General features: G+C 44.3%; 1 protein-coding gene across 3 annotated transcripts in view; it reads right to left on the bottom strand.

Annotated features, from left to right (window-relative positions):
* The window catches only part of TM7SF3 (transmembrane 7 superfamily member 3), a 32,907-nt gene extending 14,192 nt beyond the window's left edge, over nt 1-18,715 (bottom strand). For 2 of the 3 annotated variants that reach the window (XM_084811135.1, XM_084811136.1), the window contains exons 1-3: nt 18,394-18,715; nt 2,989-3,146; nt 581-731 (exon numbers count right to left, since the gene is read on the bottom strand). In XM_084811135.1, coding sequence (XP_084667261.1) covers nt 581-731; nt 2,989-3,146; nt 18,394-18,469 — 385 coding nt within the window. In that variant the 5' untranslated portion in view covers nt 18,470-18,715. Of the gene's footprint in view, nt 1-580; nt 732-2,988; nt 3,147-3,577; nt 3,704-18,393 lie in introns of those variants that run through there. The other variant, XM_084811138.1, reaches the window with a different exon arrangement.
* Nucleotides 18,716-19,100: the final 385 nt, after the last annotated feature.

Here is a 19,100-nt window from a genome sequence, read left to right as displayed (position 1 = left end):
AAATTGAAGGTTGAACCATGGTTTGAAATGGGGTTGGGTCAGCACACACACAATATGAAATAATAGCTAACACCAGAAAGGGGAGGGAAAAATAGTTCCAGAGGGAGAAGAAACAAAAAAGTGAGAGAAAAAGAAACAGAGAAAGTGGTTCTAAGAGGAAGTACTGAGCCTAAGTGACAGAAGGAAGAATGTGTGGAGTCCTTTAAGCATGCAGGAGATTCTGGTTAGCTGAGGGTGGTAGAGGTCAAAGGCCAGGAAATAAGGGTCAGAAAGATGGAGTGGGGGGAATAAGACCGTAGAGAATTTTAAAGAGAAGGTCAAAGAATGATGACTTTCTGCATCTCAGCATGATTTCCCAGGCAAACCTTTACTCTGTTGCAGGAGTGGGCAACTTGTGGCCTTCCAGAAGTTTTGGCTTGCAACTCCCATTAGCTATGCTGGCTAGGGCTGATGGGACTACACACACTAGTGATTTATACAGGACAGCCGTATAGATTAAATTATTTACGTTACTTCTAGATTAAATTACTTAAATTACTATGGGTAATTTCAATTCTGATGGCAGGAAATAAAAAAATACCTCTTTCAGCATAAGAGAAAGAAACAGCTGTGCTGAACACCCGATTGGTATCCACAGCTTGCAAATACCATGTACACGTGGTCTGCTGCGGCCGAAGGATATAAACCAGCCCTTTGTCTACTCCAGTTCCCGAGTTGTTTGTGGATGGTTTCTGAGAAGAGATTAATGCATACTTCTAAGAACTGTAATCAGCTAACAGTGCAATCCTATACAGGTCTACTCAGAAGCCAGCCCCATTAAATTCAATAGAATTTTCTCTCCAGTAAACGTGTATAGGACTGCAGCCTAAATTTGTGTGCATGTTCTCACTTAACATACATTGAAGTTTTCTGGAGTGAACATCCAATTGCTCAGTTTGAAAGGTTGCAGCAAGCCAATCACTACATCCATTCATCAGCTACCACATTTTTACAAGAACCTGGATTTAAAAGTATGTTGAGATTTCTGGAAGTACAGCTTCAGGGAAATTTGGGGACTGTAGGAAGCCTGATTTCAAGATAATTCAGGCATATAAGAACAATGTGATAAATTGTTGTTGTTGTTCAGTCGTTAAGTTGTGTCCGACTCTTAGTGATTATTCCTGAACAGAACATTTTATGTCATTGTAAGACAATTTTATTGCAACAGTGGGGATAGTGCGAGCCAGTTTCCCCCTGCCCCCAATTTAACATATACTGCAATGTACTCAAATCTCATCTTGTGATAAGAAATTACAGCCAAGATTGAAATAAACCGTGCAGAGTAAAAACAACTTAATCGTTAACGGATTCTGCTAAAAGCTCAGAAAGGCTGTCCTTCTAGTCAGAGAATGGCCCCCTTTCTTTCTCCATAGTTCCTAATTGCTACCACTCTATTTTCTCACTACCACTACAAAGCCTAGAAAGAGTTCCAGAACTAAACTTCATTATCAAGTTACACCTAAAAGTTATCCATGACTGCTTTATTTATACCTGTTGAAACATTTTGAAGGGGAGGGCAAGCTGTCAAAGCAACAGAGGATTTCAAACCAAGGCAGACTACAATTCTGAAGAAGCCAGCCCCAAGCTTGTTGTTAATGGAGAAAGCAAGGGTATAACAGTTCCAGGACATGGTCTGAAGACATATGATACAGCAAGGTTTGGGTCTGCCTTGATGGGAGACCACGTGCGAACCTTAACTTCTATCACTGAAGAAAGGCAATATATAACTGTAACAGCCAAATAAATGGTACCAGAAAGTTTACTGTGCTTCAAGAGTGGAACTCATATTTCATTTCTTCCCTTAAGCCAGCGGTGCAGAAACTCTTTCACCCAAAGGCCAAATTCCATTGCGGAGAAGCTTTCAGATGGTGCCTTCCAGTGGTGGGTGGGGGTGAAGGCAAAAGGGGCAGGACCAAAAAAATAAAGGTAAAAAAAGGTAAAGGTGTCCCCAACCAGTCGTGTCCGACTCTGGGGTGTGGTGCTCATCTCCATTTCTAAGCCGAAGAGCCAGCGCTGTCTGAAGACGCTTCCGTGGTCATGTGGCCGGCATGACTGAACACCGAGGTGCACGGAACGCTGTTACCTTTCCCGCCGAAGCGGTGCCTATTTATCTACTTGCAATTTCTAGCTTTCTTACTGCTAGGTTGGCAGAAGCTGGGACTGAAGACGGGAGCTCACTCCGTCACGCGGCACTCGGGTCTCGAACTGCTAACCTTCCGGTCTGCAATTCAGTGTCTTAACCACTAAGCCACCGTGGCCAAAAAAATACCAGCAGATTTTAGCTTAAAGCTCTTACTGCCACTAATTAAGCCTCAGGAGAGGTATCGCAACCTTTTAGACTGGGGAAGGAACTGCACAGAAGTCGAAAACTACAAAATGATCTATGGTTGGGGAAAGGGGGTGGGACCAGGAAAAGGGGGTGAAGCCATCAGGGGAACCCTGGAGGGCCAGACTGGGACCCTGGGACTGAGCTTCTGCGTCCCTGCTTTACACCTTGTTCATATGTATATGTTTCTTCCCGGTCTGAGTAAAGCAAGCCTCAGGCTTACACATGTCTGTCTCCACTATCCCCATTCCTCTCCCCGCAGACAGGAAGTAGCACACAACCCAGTGCAGTCCTGGGTTCATGTGCCTGGGATCTCCCAGAGCCTGTTATCAAGTCAGTCCAGATAATGGGCAGTTTATTCAGGGCTATTCCAGATACAAATGAACCATGTATTAGACCAGGTGATATGTTATTTTTTAACCAGATAAGACAGGGCAGGGGAAGTGTGTGTCAACCCTAGGCTTACAGCCCTCAGACCAAGGGCAAAATTCTGATACAAAGAGGGTCTGCATATTGGAAACCATCCACCAAAATATATGTATATATATATATATATATATATATATTGACTCTATCATGCTGTATTTTGTTGCTATCATGTTAAGAAGCAAGACACTAAATACCTTATCAAAGGAGATGGTCACGTTCTTGTGGTGGGTATGGATCTGAAAGACAATGGCAGTCACACTGCTGGCAATATTCCTTAACACTGCTTCAGCTGGAATGGTTTCGTTTAGCAATACATCCTTATACTTCCCCAAAGAAAGCTCAAGGGGAGGGCCTGCATTAAAAAGGGAGAAACAACTTTTAAATACAGGTTTGTTGTCTCGAGCGGGTAAGGAAACACAGATGCCTGCCTGCAGGAGACAAAGCACACTCTGGTACAACACGAAGTTTAACTGGAATCACTGTCACTTTATCAAGTACTCCTCGGAGTCAAGAATGTCTTTGTATTAGATGCTGCCTATCTCTTCTGTTGAATCATGAGTCACCTGATAACCCTTACGCCTGACATAACTAGTTGCTTCTCAGGCCTGCAGGGTCACAAGGCACCATCCACTCCCCTGGAGCTCTAGCTGGGCAGACTTTCTGGAGCTGGTGAACCTTCTAGTCCTGACTTCCTCTTTCCAATTAAGCTACATGGCCTAGCTGAGGAGTCCCCAACCTTTTTGGATCAGTGGACACATTTGGAATTTTGAGATTGATACGTACCAAAATGGCTGCCATGGGAGGCTTGTCCATTCATAAAATGTCTGCCATGGTGGGCATGGCCAGTCACAAAGCACCCGTTTTCCCAGAAGGCAAATTGGTGAGACTAAAACAAAAGTAACTAGCCCAAGAACGTAAGCACAAACAAGGTAGAGCTGGGGTCTGAGCTCCAAAACACAAAAACACTCTTTTGAACCCAAATGAAGATGGCACTGGAAGGCAGAACTTTACTTTGCAGCATGCCAGCCTCTCAATTAAATTTTTAAAGATCTTAAGAAAATAAAAATCAGGAGGGGCAGGGAACCTGAGGGCACCAACATGGGCACCATGTTGGAGACCCCAGGCCTAGCCTGTGCTGGTTGAAAATGTAGGAGCATAACATAAGATGAGCCCTGCCAGGTCAGACCAAAGGCCTAGTAAGTTCAGCATTCTGCTTCCGCAATGGTCAACCAAATGCCTATGGGAAGCCCACAAGCAGGACCTGAAGGAAATAGCCCTCTCCCGTTGTTGCTCCCCAGAAACTGGTATTGAGAGGCATGCTGCTTCTGATGCTGGAGTATGTAGGCATTATGACGAGTAGCCATTGATAGCCTTATCCTCCATGCATTTGCCTAATCCTTTTAAAAAACCATCTGTGATGGTTGCCATCACTACAACTTATGGAGGCGAATTCCATAGTTTAACTATGCGCTGTGTGAAGTACTTCCTTTTGTCTATCCTGAATCTCATCCCCTTCAGTTTCACTGGGTGAGCCTGGGTTCTAGTATTATGAGACAGGGAGAACAAATTCTCCCTGTCCACTCGTTATTGTGCTGAACTGGCAGGCAACTCTGAACAGGAACACAGGATTCAGGAGGACGAATTCTTCATGACAAATACAAGCAACCATTGTAGTTACAGGGATCATAACTGCCCCACCACTGAATTTGCTGAGGGAAGTGGGGCCTCCACTTGCTCTATAAAACTTCTAGGAAGGCCTGGAGTCTTCTACAAAGCCATATGTTTGCAAATAACATAATTCTCTCTCTGTGCTACCATTATACTGTAGTGTTATTCAACATTTTTGGCCAATATTTGACTGTCAGTTGATTATGTTTTTGACCAGGCAAAAGGCAACTCTAGGTAAACCTAGTTAACCAAGCAGTCAAAGCAGTATGCCCATGGCCTCTTGAAAAAAGGAAGAGACAGGGAATTGGTTTTAGTTGACACATGAGACTTTATATTGTGGATTTTAGTGTGTTCGGCTTTAAACTCTATATACTCCTTGGCTTCAGCTTGCTACCTGCCCTCAGGAGGATAACAATTGCATAAATTGTTTATAAGACTGGGTCAGTTCATTAACTGCCACTCCCAAGCTTTCCTAAGCAAGCACAATTTCTTTATCTTGGGAGACAAAACTCACAAGGCTGACAAGCCGTAGCAAGCAGAAGCTTTGACGGCTTGGTTAACTAGGTAAAGCTAGAGTTGCCTTTTGCCTAGTCAAAAATATAGCCCACTGGCAGTCAAATATAAGCCAAAAAATGTTGAACAATACTTGTATGTAAACATTTTGTTGTACTGGTGTGAGAAAGCTACTGAACAGTAGTCATGGTAAGTAACACACCTCCCGCTCTCTGTATTTGCAATACGTTGGAACTTTTTTCCATTTAGAAGAGTTTCTTTAGTATGTGAAAGGATGACTGCTTATCCACAAAATGTCAGTGTGTGTAGTGGGGCTTTGGGCCAGATACTGACTCTCAGCCTAATCTATCTCACAGGGTTGTTGTGAAGATAAAATGGAGAGGAAGTGGCTCATGTATGCTGCCTTGGGCTCTTTGGAGGGAAGATGCCATATAAATGTAACAAACAAACAAATAAAAGAACCATTAGCAGAATGCTCTAAAACTGGGGTGTCCAATATGGTGCCCAAGGGTACCAACGTTGCCCATAGATACCTCTCTTGCCACCCACCAGGCTTCCTGCCCCTCCTGATTTTCATTTTTAGATTTTTAATTTTTAAAAATGTTTATGAAATGGGTGTTTTGTGACTGGTCACGCCCACCATGGCAGCCATTTAATGAATGGGCAAGTCTCCCAATGGCAGCCATTTTGTGAGAGCACTCATGGCACTCTCTAAAAATTACTAATGTGCCCAATTTGAGTTCAAAAATGGTTTTGTGTTTTGGAGCTCAGACCTCACCTCTGCCTTGTATGAATGTTCTTGGACAAGTTGCTTTTCTTTTAGTCTCACCAGTTTGCCTTCTGGGAAATAAGTGTTTTGTGACTAGCCATGCCCACCATGCTAGCCATTTTATGAATGGACGGCAGCCATTTTGTGAAAGCGCCCACAACACCCCCTCAAAATTCCAGATGTGCTGACTGACTCGAAAACGTTGGGGATCCCTGGTCTACAGGAAATCTATACAGCTGTATTATTTGTTACATTTATATCCCATCTTTCCTCCAAAGAGCCCAAAGCAATGTACATGCTTCTCCTCCTCTCCATTTTATTTTCACAACAACCATGTGAGGTAAGGTTAGGCTAAGAATCAGTGACTGGCCTAAAGTCACCCAGTTTATGGCAGAGCGGGGACTAGACCCTGGGTCTCCACAGTCCAATATGCTAACCACTACATCACAGTGGCTCTCAATGTAGCTCTCAAACATAGCTGTCATGAACCAAGTATTCAAGGCCCCATACCAGAGCTTACCACCATAACGAGATCAGACCAAGGTCCATCTAGTCCAGCATGTTGTTGCCAACAGAAACCAACAAGGTGTCTCTGGACATTCACAAGCAGGCCATGACCACATCCTCAGTTATGCAGCTCAAGAAAAAAAAGCAACTTCCATACACAATCATGACTAATACCTATTGATAGACCTATCCTTCAAGAAGCATCACACCTCATAGCAGTAAATTCCATATGTCAATAATGCATTATGTGAAGTATTATTCCCTTTTTTTTCCATTTAAGCCTATTGCCAGACAGTTTAACTGGGCAACACAGAGTTCTAATATTACATGAAAAACGTTTCTCTCCCCCATTCTTAATTCTATAAGCTCTAACATGGCCTCTAAGACTCAAACTAAGAAGCCCCAAACCCTTTAGCCTTTCCTTATATAGAAGGTGCTCCAACAGTTCTCCAACTGCTATTGAAAGCAAACAGTCCTTGAAAGCTTTAAATAGCTGTTTTTCCATTAGGCATTTATTACTCAGGGGCAAACTTCTCTCAGTCCCGCTCCCATCTTTGACCTTTCCGCCCTTGTTCTAAAACAACTAGTTGCACAACATTACAGCAACCCCCTCCCCAACCGAGAACCTTGCTAAAGGTTACAAACACTGCATGTAATAAAGAGATGAGCTTCTTAGGATATTACAGTTCGAAATTTACTCAGTAAAACTAATGTTTGATGTAGGAGCCTTTTTGTAATTACGACATTAGACAAAAATCTGCATTCATTAGCTCTAGAATTAACATCTTTCCAAAGAGTCCATGTATGCACACACAGCTCAGTATACTACAGCTCAAGGCAGATTAGATTGACTATTGGGTAGATTCCCTGACAACACAGCTACACAGGTTTATGAACCTCATTCCATGAACAAGATCCCATAAACTACACAGAACAAGTGAAAAACCGACATCCGCACAAGCAGGAATAAGCTGCAGTGAGTCTTGAGCTCACATACTCACTGCCCTCTCCTCCTGCATGCAGAAAGGGGCATTTCAGAAGTTTCAGCTTTTGATTTGCCACATCTTCCCATGTTGTCTGGACCTAGAACTGTGGTTACTCTTAACTATGGTTTGTTTAAACAAGCCAGCTTCCATAACTATAGTTTGAAGCTGGCTTGTTTGAACCATAATTCATGTTAACCATTAATTAACCATTAATGTTAACCAGTTTGTTGGTCCGAACAGCATGACAAACCATCTGTTAACCAAAAGTGGAAACAAAAAGCATCTGAGCTCCTCCTCTTCCTCACCGTAACAGAGGAGGGGGGAGTTTCTCATAAGCCCAAGCTTTCCTACAACTCATTCCTGTTTGTCCTCATCACACTTAAATATGGTTTAATGTGGGGGAGGCTAACATGCAGCCTGTGGGCAACACGCAGCCCCTACAGCCTCCACCACCCCCTGAAATGCAGGGGGACCACACACACACACACACCTAAATGTATGTATATTAGCTTACAATCAAGCTAATTTTGACCCTTTGGGCGCTCCGTAGCAGCTAGGGATGCCATTTTGGTTTTGATTTTAAATAATAATTATTTTTCCTCCATTTTTGGCACTTGCCAGGGGGTGGCCTGTGGGGGGCGGCCTGTGGGGGACTTGGGCCCCCTGAAATTTTAAACATATAGGGAGTATCCTATACCGGTGCTGCACCACAGCTACTTCCGTTGTGCCAGCGGTACCTACCACGGTTGCAACAGGAACGAATGGTTCCTGAAACAACTGCAGAAACGAGCGAAAACTAGCACATTTCCAGATTGGGACAGGTCAGCGGAGCTCCCTTCTGAGAGCTCCACTAACCTCTCCCTGTTCTGGAAATCAGCATTTCTGCTTGTTTGCAGTTGTTTCAGGAACTGTTAGCTCCTGTTCTGCTGGCACTATGCAGGAGTGTAGGTTACTGCCCAAAGATGTATTTTTGTTTATTTAAATATGTATATCATTTTTCTCCCCATTCACCATATCCGTTCTTCTGCAAACTATAAATTTAAAAACCAAGTACACAATTCCTGATAAGCACAAAGCAGCCTTTGGCTTCAAAGGGTTTCTGCTGATGTTGATTAAGGTGGTGTTCTAGAAACACCACAAAAAGCCAATCTACCAATCTCTCTCCGAAGAAGAATAAATGCTGAAGAGAATACATGAATTATTACTTTCCCAGCAGACGCATCACAAGCACATGATAAACTTTCAAACAGGTGTCAAGGAATACCGAGGCACATAACATTTGTGTGCAATCATGCAACATGCTTTGATGCCTCGTTAGGATATTAAAACCTCTCTCCCAAATGATCATTTTCTTTCTGCATCTCCTAATATCCCTTTTTAGAGCAACAGGGATAAACTGAAGACAGATTTCTTAGCCACACATGTCTGTTTAAGCAGACCACCACTTTAGCGCTTTCATTATCTATCCAGATTTGCGAAAGGGGGAGGAGGGGAGGTTTGCAGAAGTTAAGAGGCATTTTGCTCTTACACCCCTCTCCCCACCCCTTGCTTTGATCAATGACTTTGATTCTTAACCAGCAGACCACAGTTTCTATATAATCCTGAATCCTTGCAATGAGCACAACTGAGTGGTGCTCTTGGACTGGCGTTTTCTGTAGCGGTAGCTAGATTTGGAAATACACTGCTCAGATAGATCTTCCTGACGCCCTCCTCATTTTTAAGATAGCAAATGCAAATAATTCTTTAGGTTTGCCTATGAAGGAGGGGGGGGGAATAGTTTTGAGAAGTTGTTTAGCGCTTTGCATTCTCTACTTTTAACTGATACTTTATCCTTTGTTGTTTTTGTGATTGTGTGTGTTTCTCTTATTCAGAACCAATATAGTCCTGCTCACTTTCGATACTCTTTGAAGAACAGCGGAATATAAATGTTTTAAATATGGAAGTAAAAACTAACTTTCTCAAGGAAGACAAAATGACAGCCTTCCACCACAGCGCTGTGGCCACTGTCTCTTCAGCGCTAGCGCTGAGCAACTGAACATACGCATGGAACTGCCTTATACAAGTCAGACCATCGGCCCATCCAAGTCCAGCCCTTCCCCAACCTGGAGCCTTCCTGATGTTTCAAATTACAATTCCCATCATACCTGGCCACTGGCCATGCTGGCTGGGGCTGATGGGACTTGTAGGCCAAAACATCTGAAGACACCAGGTTGCGGGGGAAGGCGGATCTAGCTTAGTATTGCCAACTGACTGGCAGAAGCTTTCCAAGGTCTCGGACATAATTCTTCCCAGCCCTACTGAACACGAAGACCAAACGGGCACTGGACGGCTGTGAGCCTCACAAATGTACTTACTCAATGGCCTTACACTAGTTAGTATAGTGGTTAAACATGCAAGCTGTGTCCAGCGGCCTTAGGCAAAGCACCGTATGTCAGCTTAAGCCCCTCATGAGCAACACGGGAATACTGCCTCTCTCACTAGGCTTACTATAAGCCTTATTATAGTATAAAGGTCACTGAGAATATATGTGCAGCTTTTTTAACTCTCTGAAGAGCTATACAGGAACTAAATATTAACTGCCAAATAAGAAGTTTTTCTAAAAATTGTTTATCAGTTCAATATTAGCGTCTGCCCTGCAAAAGGGTTTGAAGGTGCTGGTTTAAAAATACACACAATGCTCAGTTTCATGCAGGCCTAATACACAAGAACTTCAGTTGTCGGTTTCTTTTTTTAAACTCCTAACATTCAGAATATATATACAGCTTACTAGCAACAGGAGCAGTTATTGTTAGTAACCAGGACTAACTGCAGCAAAGGATTTGATTCTTTAACATCTCATGATTTAGGTACAGGAAATCTGGCAATTTTCTCAATTTTACGCCGCAGGAAATTGTTATGTAATGAGGGTTCTCAGAAAACCAGCACAGCCTCCAAGCCTAAACTAGGTCATTTCCTGTGTAAAAGAGACTTCAAAGGGCAAACACCAAGGGAGCTGTTCTCACTCCGGATCAAGCTTGACAGTCCAGCAGCCAAACTCCTTGTTACTAAGTAAACCAGGCGATGAGTTTACCAGCACCTTTGATCTCAGTTAGCACCCTCAGACTCATATGAGACTCTGAGCTGGTTCAAGCATTTCCAAGAGACAGGGCAAGTTGACACAAAAACTTGCTCCCTCACCCCCACCCCCAGCTTCTTTCAAACACGTGAACCAGCTCTCTGAACTAAACATGTTATTGAAGAAAACCGGCATCCCCTCTTTGCTATAGGGAAGGCAAAGCAACTCATAAAGGGGGACGGGACTGGGCACTCTACTAAACCAAGATAAGGGTGTTGCTTCGCAGCTTTTGCTCATGATTGCCATGTGCTTTTAGAATGGTTGCTGTTTTATGCCACCATAGTGGCACAATGCTGGGATGAAAACTTACTGGGAAAAGGGTTGTATGGATTATAGAGGATATAACAACAGGAGACTATGGATGGGGGAGAATTTCTCCCCGAAACTTCAGGGGGCCGAGCGCCAATGCATTCGGCCCCCTGAAATCGGCGGTGAAATTCTCCGCCACCCCCCCGCCACTCCCCGGATGGGACTTACCTTTGCCGAATGTCCCTCCCGGCGGCGGGTCCCGGCGGCGGTTCGGCGGGTCTTCGTCCAGGGCGGGGGCGGCAGCCGGTCTTTTGGCCGGCTGCCGCTGCCGCCATTACAAGGAAAGTAAAAAAAAACAAAAAACGCCCCTGTGATAGGCTACATAACGATTAACTTAGCCTATCACGGCTAGATTTGCAAAGTCAGCCATGACAGGCTACGTAAATCGTTACGTAGCCTATCACAGGTGACTTTGAAAAAAAATAATGCGGGTACACTAATGGCGGCCCCCATAGGGCGCCGCCATTTGCGTTCCTTATTTGGTCCCTGTAGTCTACGTAAAGATTTACGTAGACTACGGCGAACTGGGAGCTGGGAGATCCGGGTTCTAGTCCCCACTCGGCCACGGGAGCTCACTGGGCGACTTTGGGCCAGTCACACACTCTCAGCCCAACCCACCTCACAGGGTTGTTGTTGTGAGGCTAAAATGGAGAGGAGGAGGATCATGTAAGCCGCCTTGGGTGCCTTGCAAGAAGAAAAAAGGCGGGATATAAATGCAATAATAAATAAATAAATATTCCAGAAATTTTGAAGCCATGGGAAAAAAACATTTTTTCCTGTTTTTTTCAGGGAAAAATGGAAATTTTGGGAAAAACTGAAAAATAAGCAATACTTATTCTTTAAGCACTCTTTACGGATCTAAAGTCACTTTGTTGCTTTAAGATAGCCTTTCCAACCTGGTGCCCTCCAGATATTTTGGACTTAGGTTCTATCAGCATCAGGCAGCATGGCCAATGGTCAGGAATGCTGGCCATTGTAGTCATTGTAGCTTTATCACACGGAGCTTTTTAACCTACAATTGAGATTGCTCCTTCATGGAAGTTTGCGGGCTCTTTACATGATGCTGTGACCCTGCCGTGACCCTCCTGCACTGAATGCCCTTTGTTCCGTTTTTAAACAGATTGCAGATAATGAGCTATCAAATTACCCCGCTTGTATTCCACTTCAGTTTCCTCCATGAAAAGAGTTAAAGCAGCAAGAAGAGGAGTGAGATCAATGAAAGATAATGAAAGACTCAGATGCGGGGGGGGGGGGAAGGGGGGGAGGAGGAGGAAGTGCATGTAAAGGGAGTCAGTGGTGATCCTGCATTTAAAAAGGAAGCAGAAAGCCCTGTTTTAAATGAAGAATTTAGGGTGGTGTAGAAATGCCCCAAAACATCTGTAGGTTGAAGAAGGCTGCTTTAGGAACGTAAAGCAGCCTTTATGTTCCTAAAGTTTTATTATGTATAACATGGTTTGCTCATAACACTATCATTATATTTGAAAACTTTAGAAAGTTAACTCAGTACATTTGTAATTATTGTCTGAATAAACTATACTTTTAATATTTAATATACCAAACATGATTAATTTTATGAGCAAACCAAGTTACACATAACATATTTTAGATTCCTAGTTTATATGTGACTAGAGGGAACTTCAAGAAATAGCCTTGAAACATCCGAAACATCCTAGAAGCCAGAAGAAGCAGGAAATCCTGGAGACAAAGGAAGATAAGTCCAGAAACAAAGGACTCTGAACAGCCATCTTCCATATTGTGATATGTGACTCTATTCACATGTTGGGAACAGGGCTGATTTGATTTAAACCAAATTGATTTAAATCTTGATTTAAATCACTTATCCGAAGGACTCCATTTTAATGATTTAAATCACAGTTTAAATCACTAGTTAGGAAGATTCTATTTAAACATCATTTTAAGTAGAAGTATATTACTGTTTAATATAACCCTAATATATATTCAGAGATGTAGGTTTCATTAGAAGGTAGATACAGACTAAGCGATTACTCTGAATTGTTTTCAGATGAATTTTTATCGAAAATGGGGTGATAATTTAGTCATTTTAGTACTAAAGCAGAATGAACTTGTGACGTTATTCAGGAGATGAACCAGCTCCAACTGTTCAATTAATCATGATATTTTTGTTATGATGTGCCAGAATCATCATCACCAAACAGGCTTATAAACTGTACTAATAAGATTGCTGAAGAAGAAAACTAACTAGAAGAACAAACGAGCAACAACATTAACAAAACACGCACATGGATTTTTGAATGGTTAACTATTTCAGTTTTTAGATAAATGTAAAGTTCTTTAAAAAAATACAATTTAGGCAATTCTGACCACAGCAGATACAGCAACAAAACATTCTCAAATGGGCTCTCTTTTGCCACCTGCTGCTGTTGTGCTAGGTTTTTCCCTTCTATGGTGGAGGATATATGCAGCAGAAGTTCCAATGCTGCAAAGGCATTTGGGATACAGGAAGAGAGTGGGTGAAGGAGGAGAGAAGCAAACAATCCAGGGATTGAGAAAACAAACCACAGTTTGTCTGATCATCTGCCAAACAAAACCTGAGTAGGGCAACAAAACATGGCTTAAATAAACCATGAGTTGGCTTTATGCGCAAACCAGGATGATCAATTGGTTGGCTACAGTTCTCAGTTTTATATATTCCTGCTGTTAAGTGAGAAAAATCTCATTTTCCTAGTCACACGTACAACAAAAAAATATGAGATCAGCTCTGATGTCTATCTAATCTAACACAGCTTGCCTCCAAACTATTCACTGAAACCCACTTCAAAGCATGGTTTCAGGTCTAGCACAAAGGCAACTACGGATAGCATTCACAATAACCAGATTGGGATGCAGTGGGAAATTAAGTGTTGTCTCAAACCATGGAGGGAAGGGGGAAGGAGTATATAAACCCAGGGAGAGGGAGTAACGTGCAAGGCTCAGGGGCACTCCCGATCGCAAAAGCACAATATAAATACTGTTCAGTTTATTTGTTTTGGCTATGAGCCATAACAAAACAGTCAAAATAGCTAAAGCTAAAACAGCTCATCCAACAAGCTGCCAAGGGTACATCCAAAGCAACCCAAGGGGCATACGACAGTCATCCAACGTTGACACTCAGTAGCAAGCATCTCGATTACAGGCCAAAATGCACAAGTCAAAACGTTTTTGCTGTTGCTTTGCAGACTCTAGAGCAAAGGTGGGCACAGAACAAGTAATGTTTTCCATTGGCAAACAGAACTTGTTTTCTGTTGAATAAGTCTAGGAAAAAAGTTAAATATCTATTCTAAACATTCCCAGAAATTATAGCACAGTGAATACATGCAATTGGGAACAATACCCAGCTCCTTGTCCATACAAATACAATGATAAAAACTAAAAGGTGCTTTGCTAATGCAGTACAGATGGGAGGCATTGCGCATCTACCAATATTTCGGACAGGTGGGGGAAGAAAGTATGATTGCCACTGGCAATGGCCCATTGCTACATGGAAGAATCCTGACCTACAGGACTTTGTACCAAATAAAGGATTTTGTTCTTCTGTCTTGCATAACCACCCCAAACCATAGGAGCATCTCTGCAGAGTGGGTACTTCTGCATGGGATGAGAGCACACTCCATGTGTACAATAGGTAACTTTTTATACAATCCATATAGAAGTCAGGTATGCCAAAACTCCACTGCACTCAATGGGATTCAGTCAGTCAGTAGTGAGAGTTAAGCACACAATTACTCTTAAAGCCATTCATTTCAATGAACCACAGGTGTAGTTAACTGACTTTGAATGGTGCTCAAGATATTCTCTGCGGCTAATGTAGCAACAAGATACAATATTAAGATTTGACCTGAATTGACTCTGTACCCAGAAGACTTCCTGAATTAAATGCTAGCTTCGCTACTAACACAATTTTGTTTCTTGTTATTCTCCTTTACAAGGACGTTTTTTTCCTGAAGGCATACAAGCACCTTACAATCTGCCTGCTATCTTTTTCAGCTACTCATATTCTCCTGAGCAAAACACACCTACTAGAATTCTGATCAAGCGATTTGGGATCATGGCAATCCTTTGTAAAACTGCTGATCAAGATGTTGCATACCAGGTAGGTGAGCTGTTAGAGGGCTGCATTTAGGTCAAGTTATCTGATATGAAATGACATCACCGTCAGGCCCAGCCTCGGCACACAGTGGAACTACAGGCCCACAGGGACCACCGCTGTCAATGCCAGCACATGTAATTATAATTATTATTCTTATTATTCAGTTTTAAAAGCCCAGAGCTGACTGGAGAAGTGCCAAGCAGGTGCAGCTGCCCTCCCTCCTCTCGATCTCAACAGAGCAGAGCCCAGAGGCATTTGAGGGAAAAGAGAGAGTGGCCGGCCGCAGCCTGGGACTGGCCCACCTTTTAAAGGAAGAATAAAGTGGGGCCAGGTGCATCAACACCACTGCCTCCACCATCTCATCTGGTAAGCTGGTGGGGGTGCCCAGAGCCCCCCCAAACCTGGCACCAGACCTGATTTCTATATAACAATCTTCCCCAACCTGGTGCCCCCAGAATGCTATTGGCCATGAGGGCTGGGAATCATGGAGTCGCAGTCCAAGACATCTGGATGTCACTACTTTGGGGAAGGCTGGTATGTATCCTTGGCTCTATGCTTGATGTTCAAAGGCAGTATAAACACAGACTACCAAATGCTACGACAACAGGGGCTGACCACTAACACACGCATAAATAGGTGTTGCCTCAATATGCATGGTAAGACCAATGGGAGACTTGGAGCCAAGCCGAAATTTTACCAGCCTCCTGAACTTACGCCAGGGGTGGGCAAGTTGTGGCCCTCCAGTTGTTTTGGCTTACAACTCCCATCAGACCTGGACAGCATGGTCAATGGAGAAGGATTATGAGAATTGTAGGGCAAGACTTATCATGGAATCATAGAATGGTAGGGTTGGAAGGGGTCTATAAGACCATCGAATCCAACACACAAAAAACAGTAATTAGCCATCGCCCCAGATGAGCGTTAATATTTAGCTTTCCAGATATCTGCATACAATACAATTTCTGAAACAAAACCCAAGTAACCCTTTAGTTAGTGTCATGAAGCACAAGTTACCAAAGTTCAGAAGGAAACTGAATCTCCCAAGAAGCTACAGTTCTACTTCTACTCCTGAATAGGGGGAGAAAGATTTAACTTGAGAAAGGATGACTACCCAAATCATGTGATGGGGGCTAAGAAAATATCTTAGAGTACAATCCTATGCATATTTAGACAGAAAAAAAAGTCCTACAACTCCCACCATACCTGGCCATCCTGGGAGTTGTAGGATTTTTTTCTGTCTAAACATGCATAAGATTGTGCCCTAAATGTCCCAGAGATCGCAAGCAGCCCATTTCAGGTTTTAAAATTCATGTGACTACTATCACGTGAGAGGGAGAACAAGGCCATACTAGCTCGCCCTGAGCCCTCTGCTGCCCCATCTATCACCTGCATTAGTTCCGAAAGTCTGAACAAGTCTATGTGCGTCTACTCTATGCACATAGGCTCTGCATGCAATTTAGAACCCAGTCTAATCAGGGAGCTTAAACACATAGAACAGGCTCTCTACTTCAGACCTCCTCCCTCCAGTTTGGAGGGCACAGAGGCCAGGCCACAGGGGCAAAATGCAGGGAGCAGGGCCAGCAAGCGCAGCCCTGCTCTTCCTCTCACACAGTCAGAACCGTGCACGCTGTGAATGGCTAGCAAAGGCCAGGGGTTGCGAAAAGCCAATGGGAGAAGCTTTGTCTAAGGTGAGTCTCCATTCTCCTTGGCAAGAAACAGAATGTGGAGTTACACAAGCCACTCATTAGACCAGGGCAGAATTCCTAACTTTATACTTCTCTTGTGTTGTCTTGATGACAAAGGAGATGTGCATGAGACAGAATTTGCCAACTCCCAAAACGGAGTTTAAGCAGTATAAAACAGTAGTAGCTAAGTCAAGCCAGTGGTTTCTGTTTTTGTCTCCCTGGGTCTTTCACCTCCAGTATTACTTGTTTCTCTCCTCTTTCCTAAACTAGGACACACACAAGCAGCAGTGTTGCCCATTTTATGCTACCTTAACTTTGGAGTCTGTCTTTAACTTTGGTTTAGGATTCTGATTACAATCTCTGAATGCTGTTGTAATAAGCTTTCTGAAGTCAAGTGGGAGGCTGGTTAAATTTACGGCCACGTATTTCAAAATATGACTGCACTAAAATAGAAGCACTTTTCACCTCCTGTGTACTCTCTGCTTCAAATATTAAATTGTGCTTATGTAGCCTATTATTAAAATACATGTCATATTGCAGCAAGATAAACCAGTCAGATTGGCAAAAACCTGTATTTGCATTTAATGAAATTATAGACATAGGAAGCATTTGTTGTTCTCCTTTTGGATTATCCACAGCAGTCAGCATATATTCAATTCAGCAATAAGGGCATGCTTGTTCATCAGCTGAGAAAACCGAAAACGCTTCACTGTTGCCAAAACACATGACTAAAACTATGAGGACATATGACAAATTCTTTTAAGGCCTACAGTTCCCATGACTGCTTTGCTTCCTTTGGAAGACACCTGATTTGGGAAAGTAACTGCAATTCATACCTATATTCCTGTTCAGAAAAATTTCGTGCAAACAAGGGCATCATATTAAATACCGCATGTGCACGAATACAATATAGGCGTTGGAGCCATATTTAGTCATGACTCATTGAAATCAATGGAACTTAAGTTAGTCGTGACTTACTTTCCCTATTGATTTCAATGGGTCTATTCTAAGCATGACTAAATCTGAATCCAACCCAATGTTTTTCTTCTCCATCCCAGGCCAAAAACCACTGCCCACCCTCATACTATCAGTGTGTGACAAAATTTTCAGGGACCCTTTCAGTGCTTCTCTCAGGGATCCAGACATGCTTAGAGGGGACCCCCTGAAATGGATGGGGCAGTTTAATCACAACTGAATTCAACCTTATCAATTTCAATGGGTTTTCTCCACACATGGGTAAGTCGGGAACCAACCCATTACGGAGTTAAGTTGGGTTTTTTTCCCCTAAGTGTACAAATAAAATGGAACGAACAGAGGTAGCAAAGCAAGCATGAGAAAGAGTATTATTTATTATACAGGCACATACATCAGACACCTTGGGATTGGCTGTAGCATGCTGTTGAAGGAACATGCACTGGCAAACCCAGGGGGCCTAACGTGTGAAACAGCCCTCAATATAGACTAGTCAAGGAACCTTCCCTGTACCCACTGAAAAGAACAACCCCTTTGCTTCGGTCGAATTAAGAACCCCCTCAAAACGGAAAGTACGCTGGTGAATCCTGAACATCCACTCCATACAAAATGTTGCAGAAGAGCTCAAACTAATCCACGGCCTTTCACCTCCTGCTTTATGGAATTACTCCGAATTTGCTAGCGGGGAGCCGACAACTCTGATGCTTCCGCCCTAAAAACCCCTCTGAAAGAAAAACAGTTTTGGCACTCACAACCAACGTCAGAAGCTACAACGTTGCACTGGTTTCGGCCACGAAAGGCTCTTTCCGGAAGCAGCGCGACGCGCGGCTCAACCCGATCATGCGTGTCCCACCCGTGTCGAGTCCGGATGAGCCCTAGGGCGTTTACTCTCCCATCAACGAGTCCCGGGGCGCAGCCGCGGCCCCCGAGCCGCACACCGGAGAGGGATCTGCGCTCGCGGCCTCACCTGCCGCGGCGTCCTCGGCGGCTCCGCTCCTGCAGACGAGCCCCAAGACCAGGAACAACCCTCCAGGGAGCCACATTACGCCGACAGACGAGATCCTCCCGCCCCCCGACTCTGGAAAGGGCCGGGAGGGGACGCCCCGGGTCTCCAACGCGCACCGGCAGGGCGGGCAGGCGGGCGGCTCTCTAACCCGGGCTGCGGGCGCAGAACCTCGCTGCTGATCAAAGGCGCGCCGCGCGGGCTCCGGCGCCGCGCCCGGCCGGCCTCTCCTCTGCAGAGGCGCAGCTGCCGCGAAGCGCCTCCATTTCTGGACCCGCAGGCGACCCCGCAGGCGCGCACTTCCGCGAGTTAACCCTTTGCACAGCCTCCTTCTTCCCCGGAGCGCGGCGGGACGTGCGACCCTCTGCCTCTGCCTCCCCCGCGTACCCGCACTCGCCGGCGTGGGTGAGAATTCCCGCCCCTCCATAAACAGCGAGCGCGCAATCCCGTGCCACGCGTGGGCAGAGAACGGGCCCTGCAGCTCCAAGCCTTCCCCAGCCAGCCACCAAGCCCGGCTGAGCCCGGCGGGGTTGGCGCCCGCATAAACGGGTCCAGGAGTGCAACTTCAGCCTCGAGCTCATCGACCGAAGGAAGGGGAACGTGCAACACGCGCAGGATTGCGCCCTGAGCGAGTGAAAATAAAGCCCAACTTTTAAATATTTTGATTGTTC

This window comes from Heloderma suspectum, chromosome 7 (assembly GCF_057233095.1).
Source record: "Heloderma suspectum isolate Gila_16-S chromosome 7, 16-S_ref, whole genome shotgun sequence".
Taxonomy (NCBI): Eukaryota; Metazoa; Chordata; class Lepidosauria; order Squamata; family Helodermatidae; genus Heloderma; species Heloderma suspectum.
The sequence above is the reverse complement of the archived record's forward strand: the minus strand, read 5'-3'. Positions and strand labels throughout refer to the sequence as shown.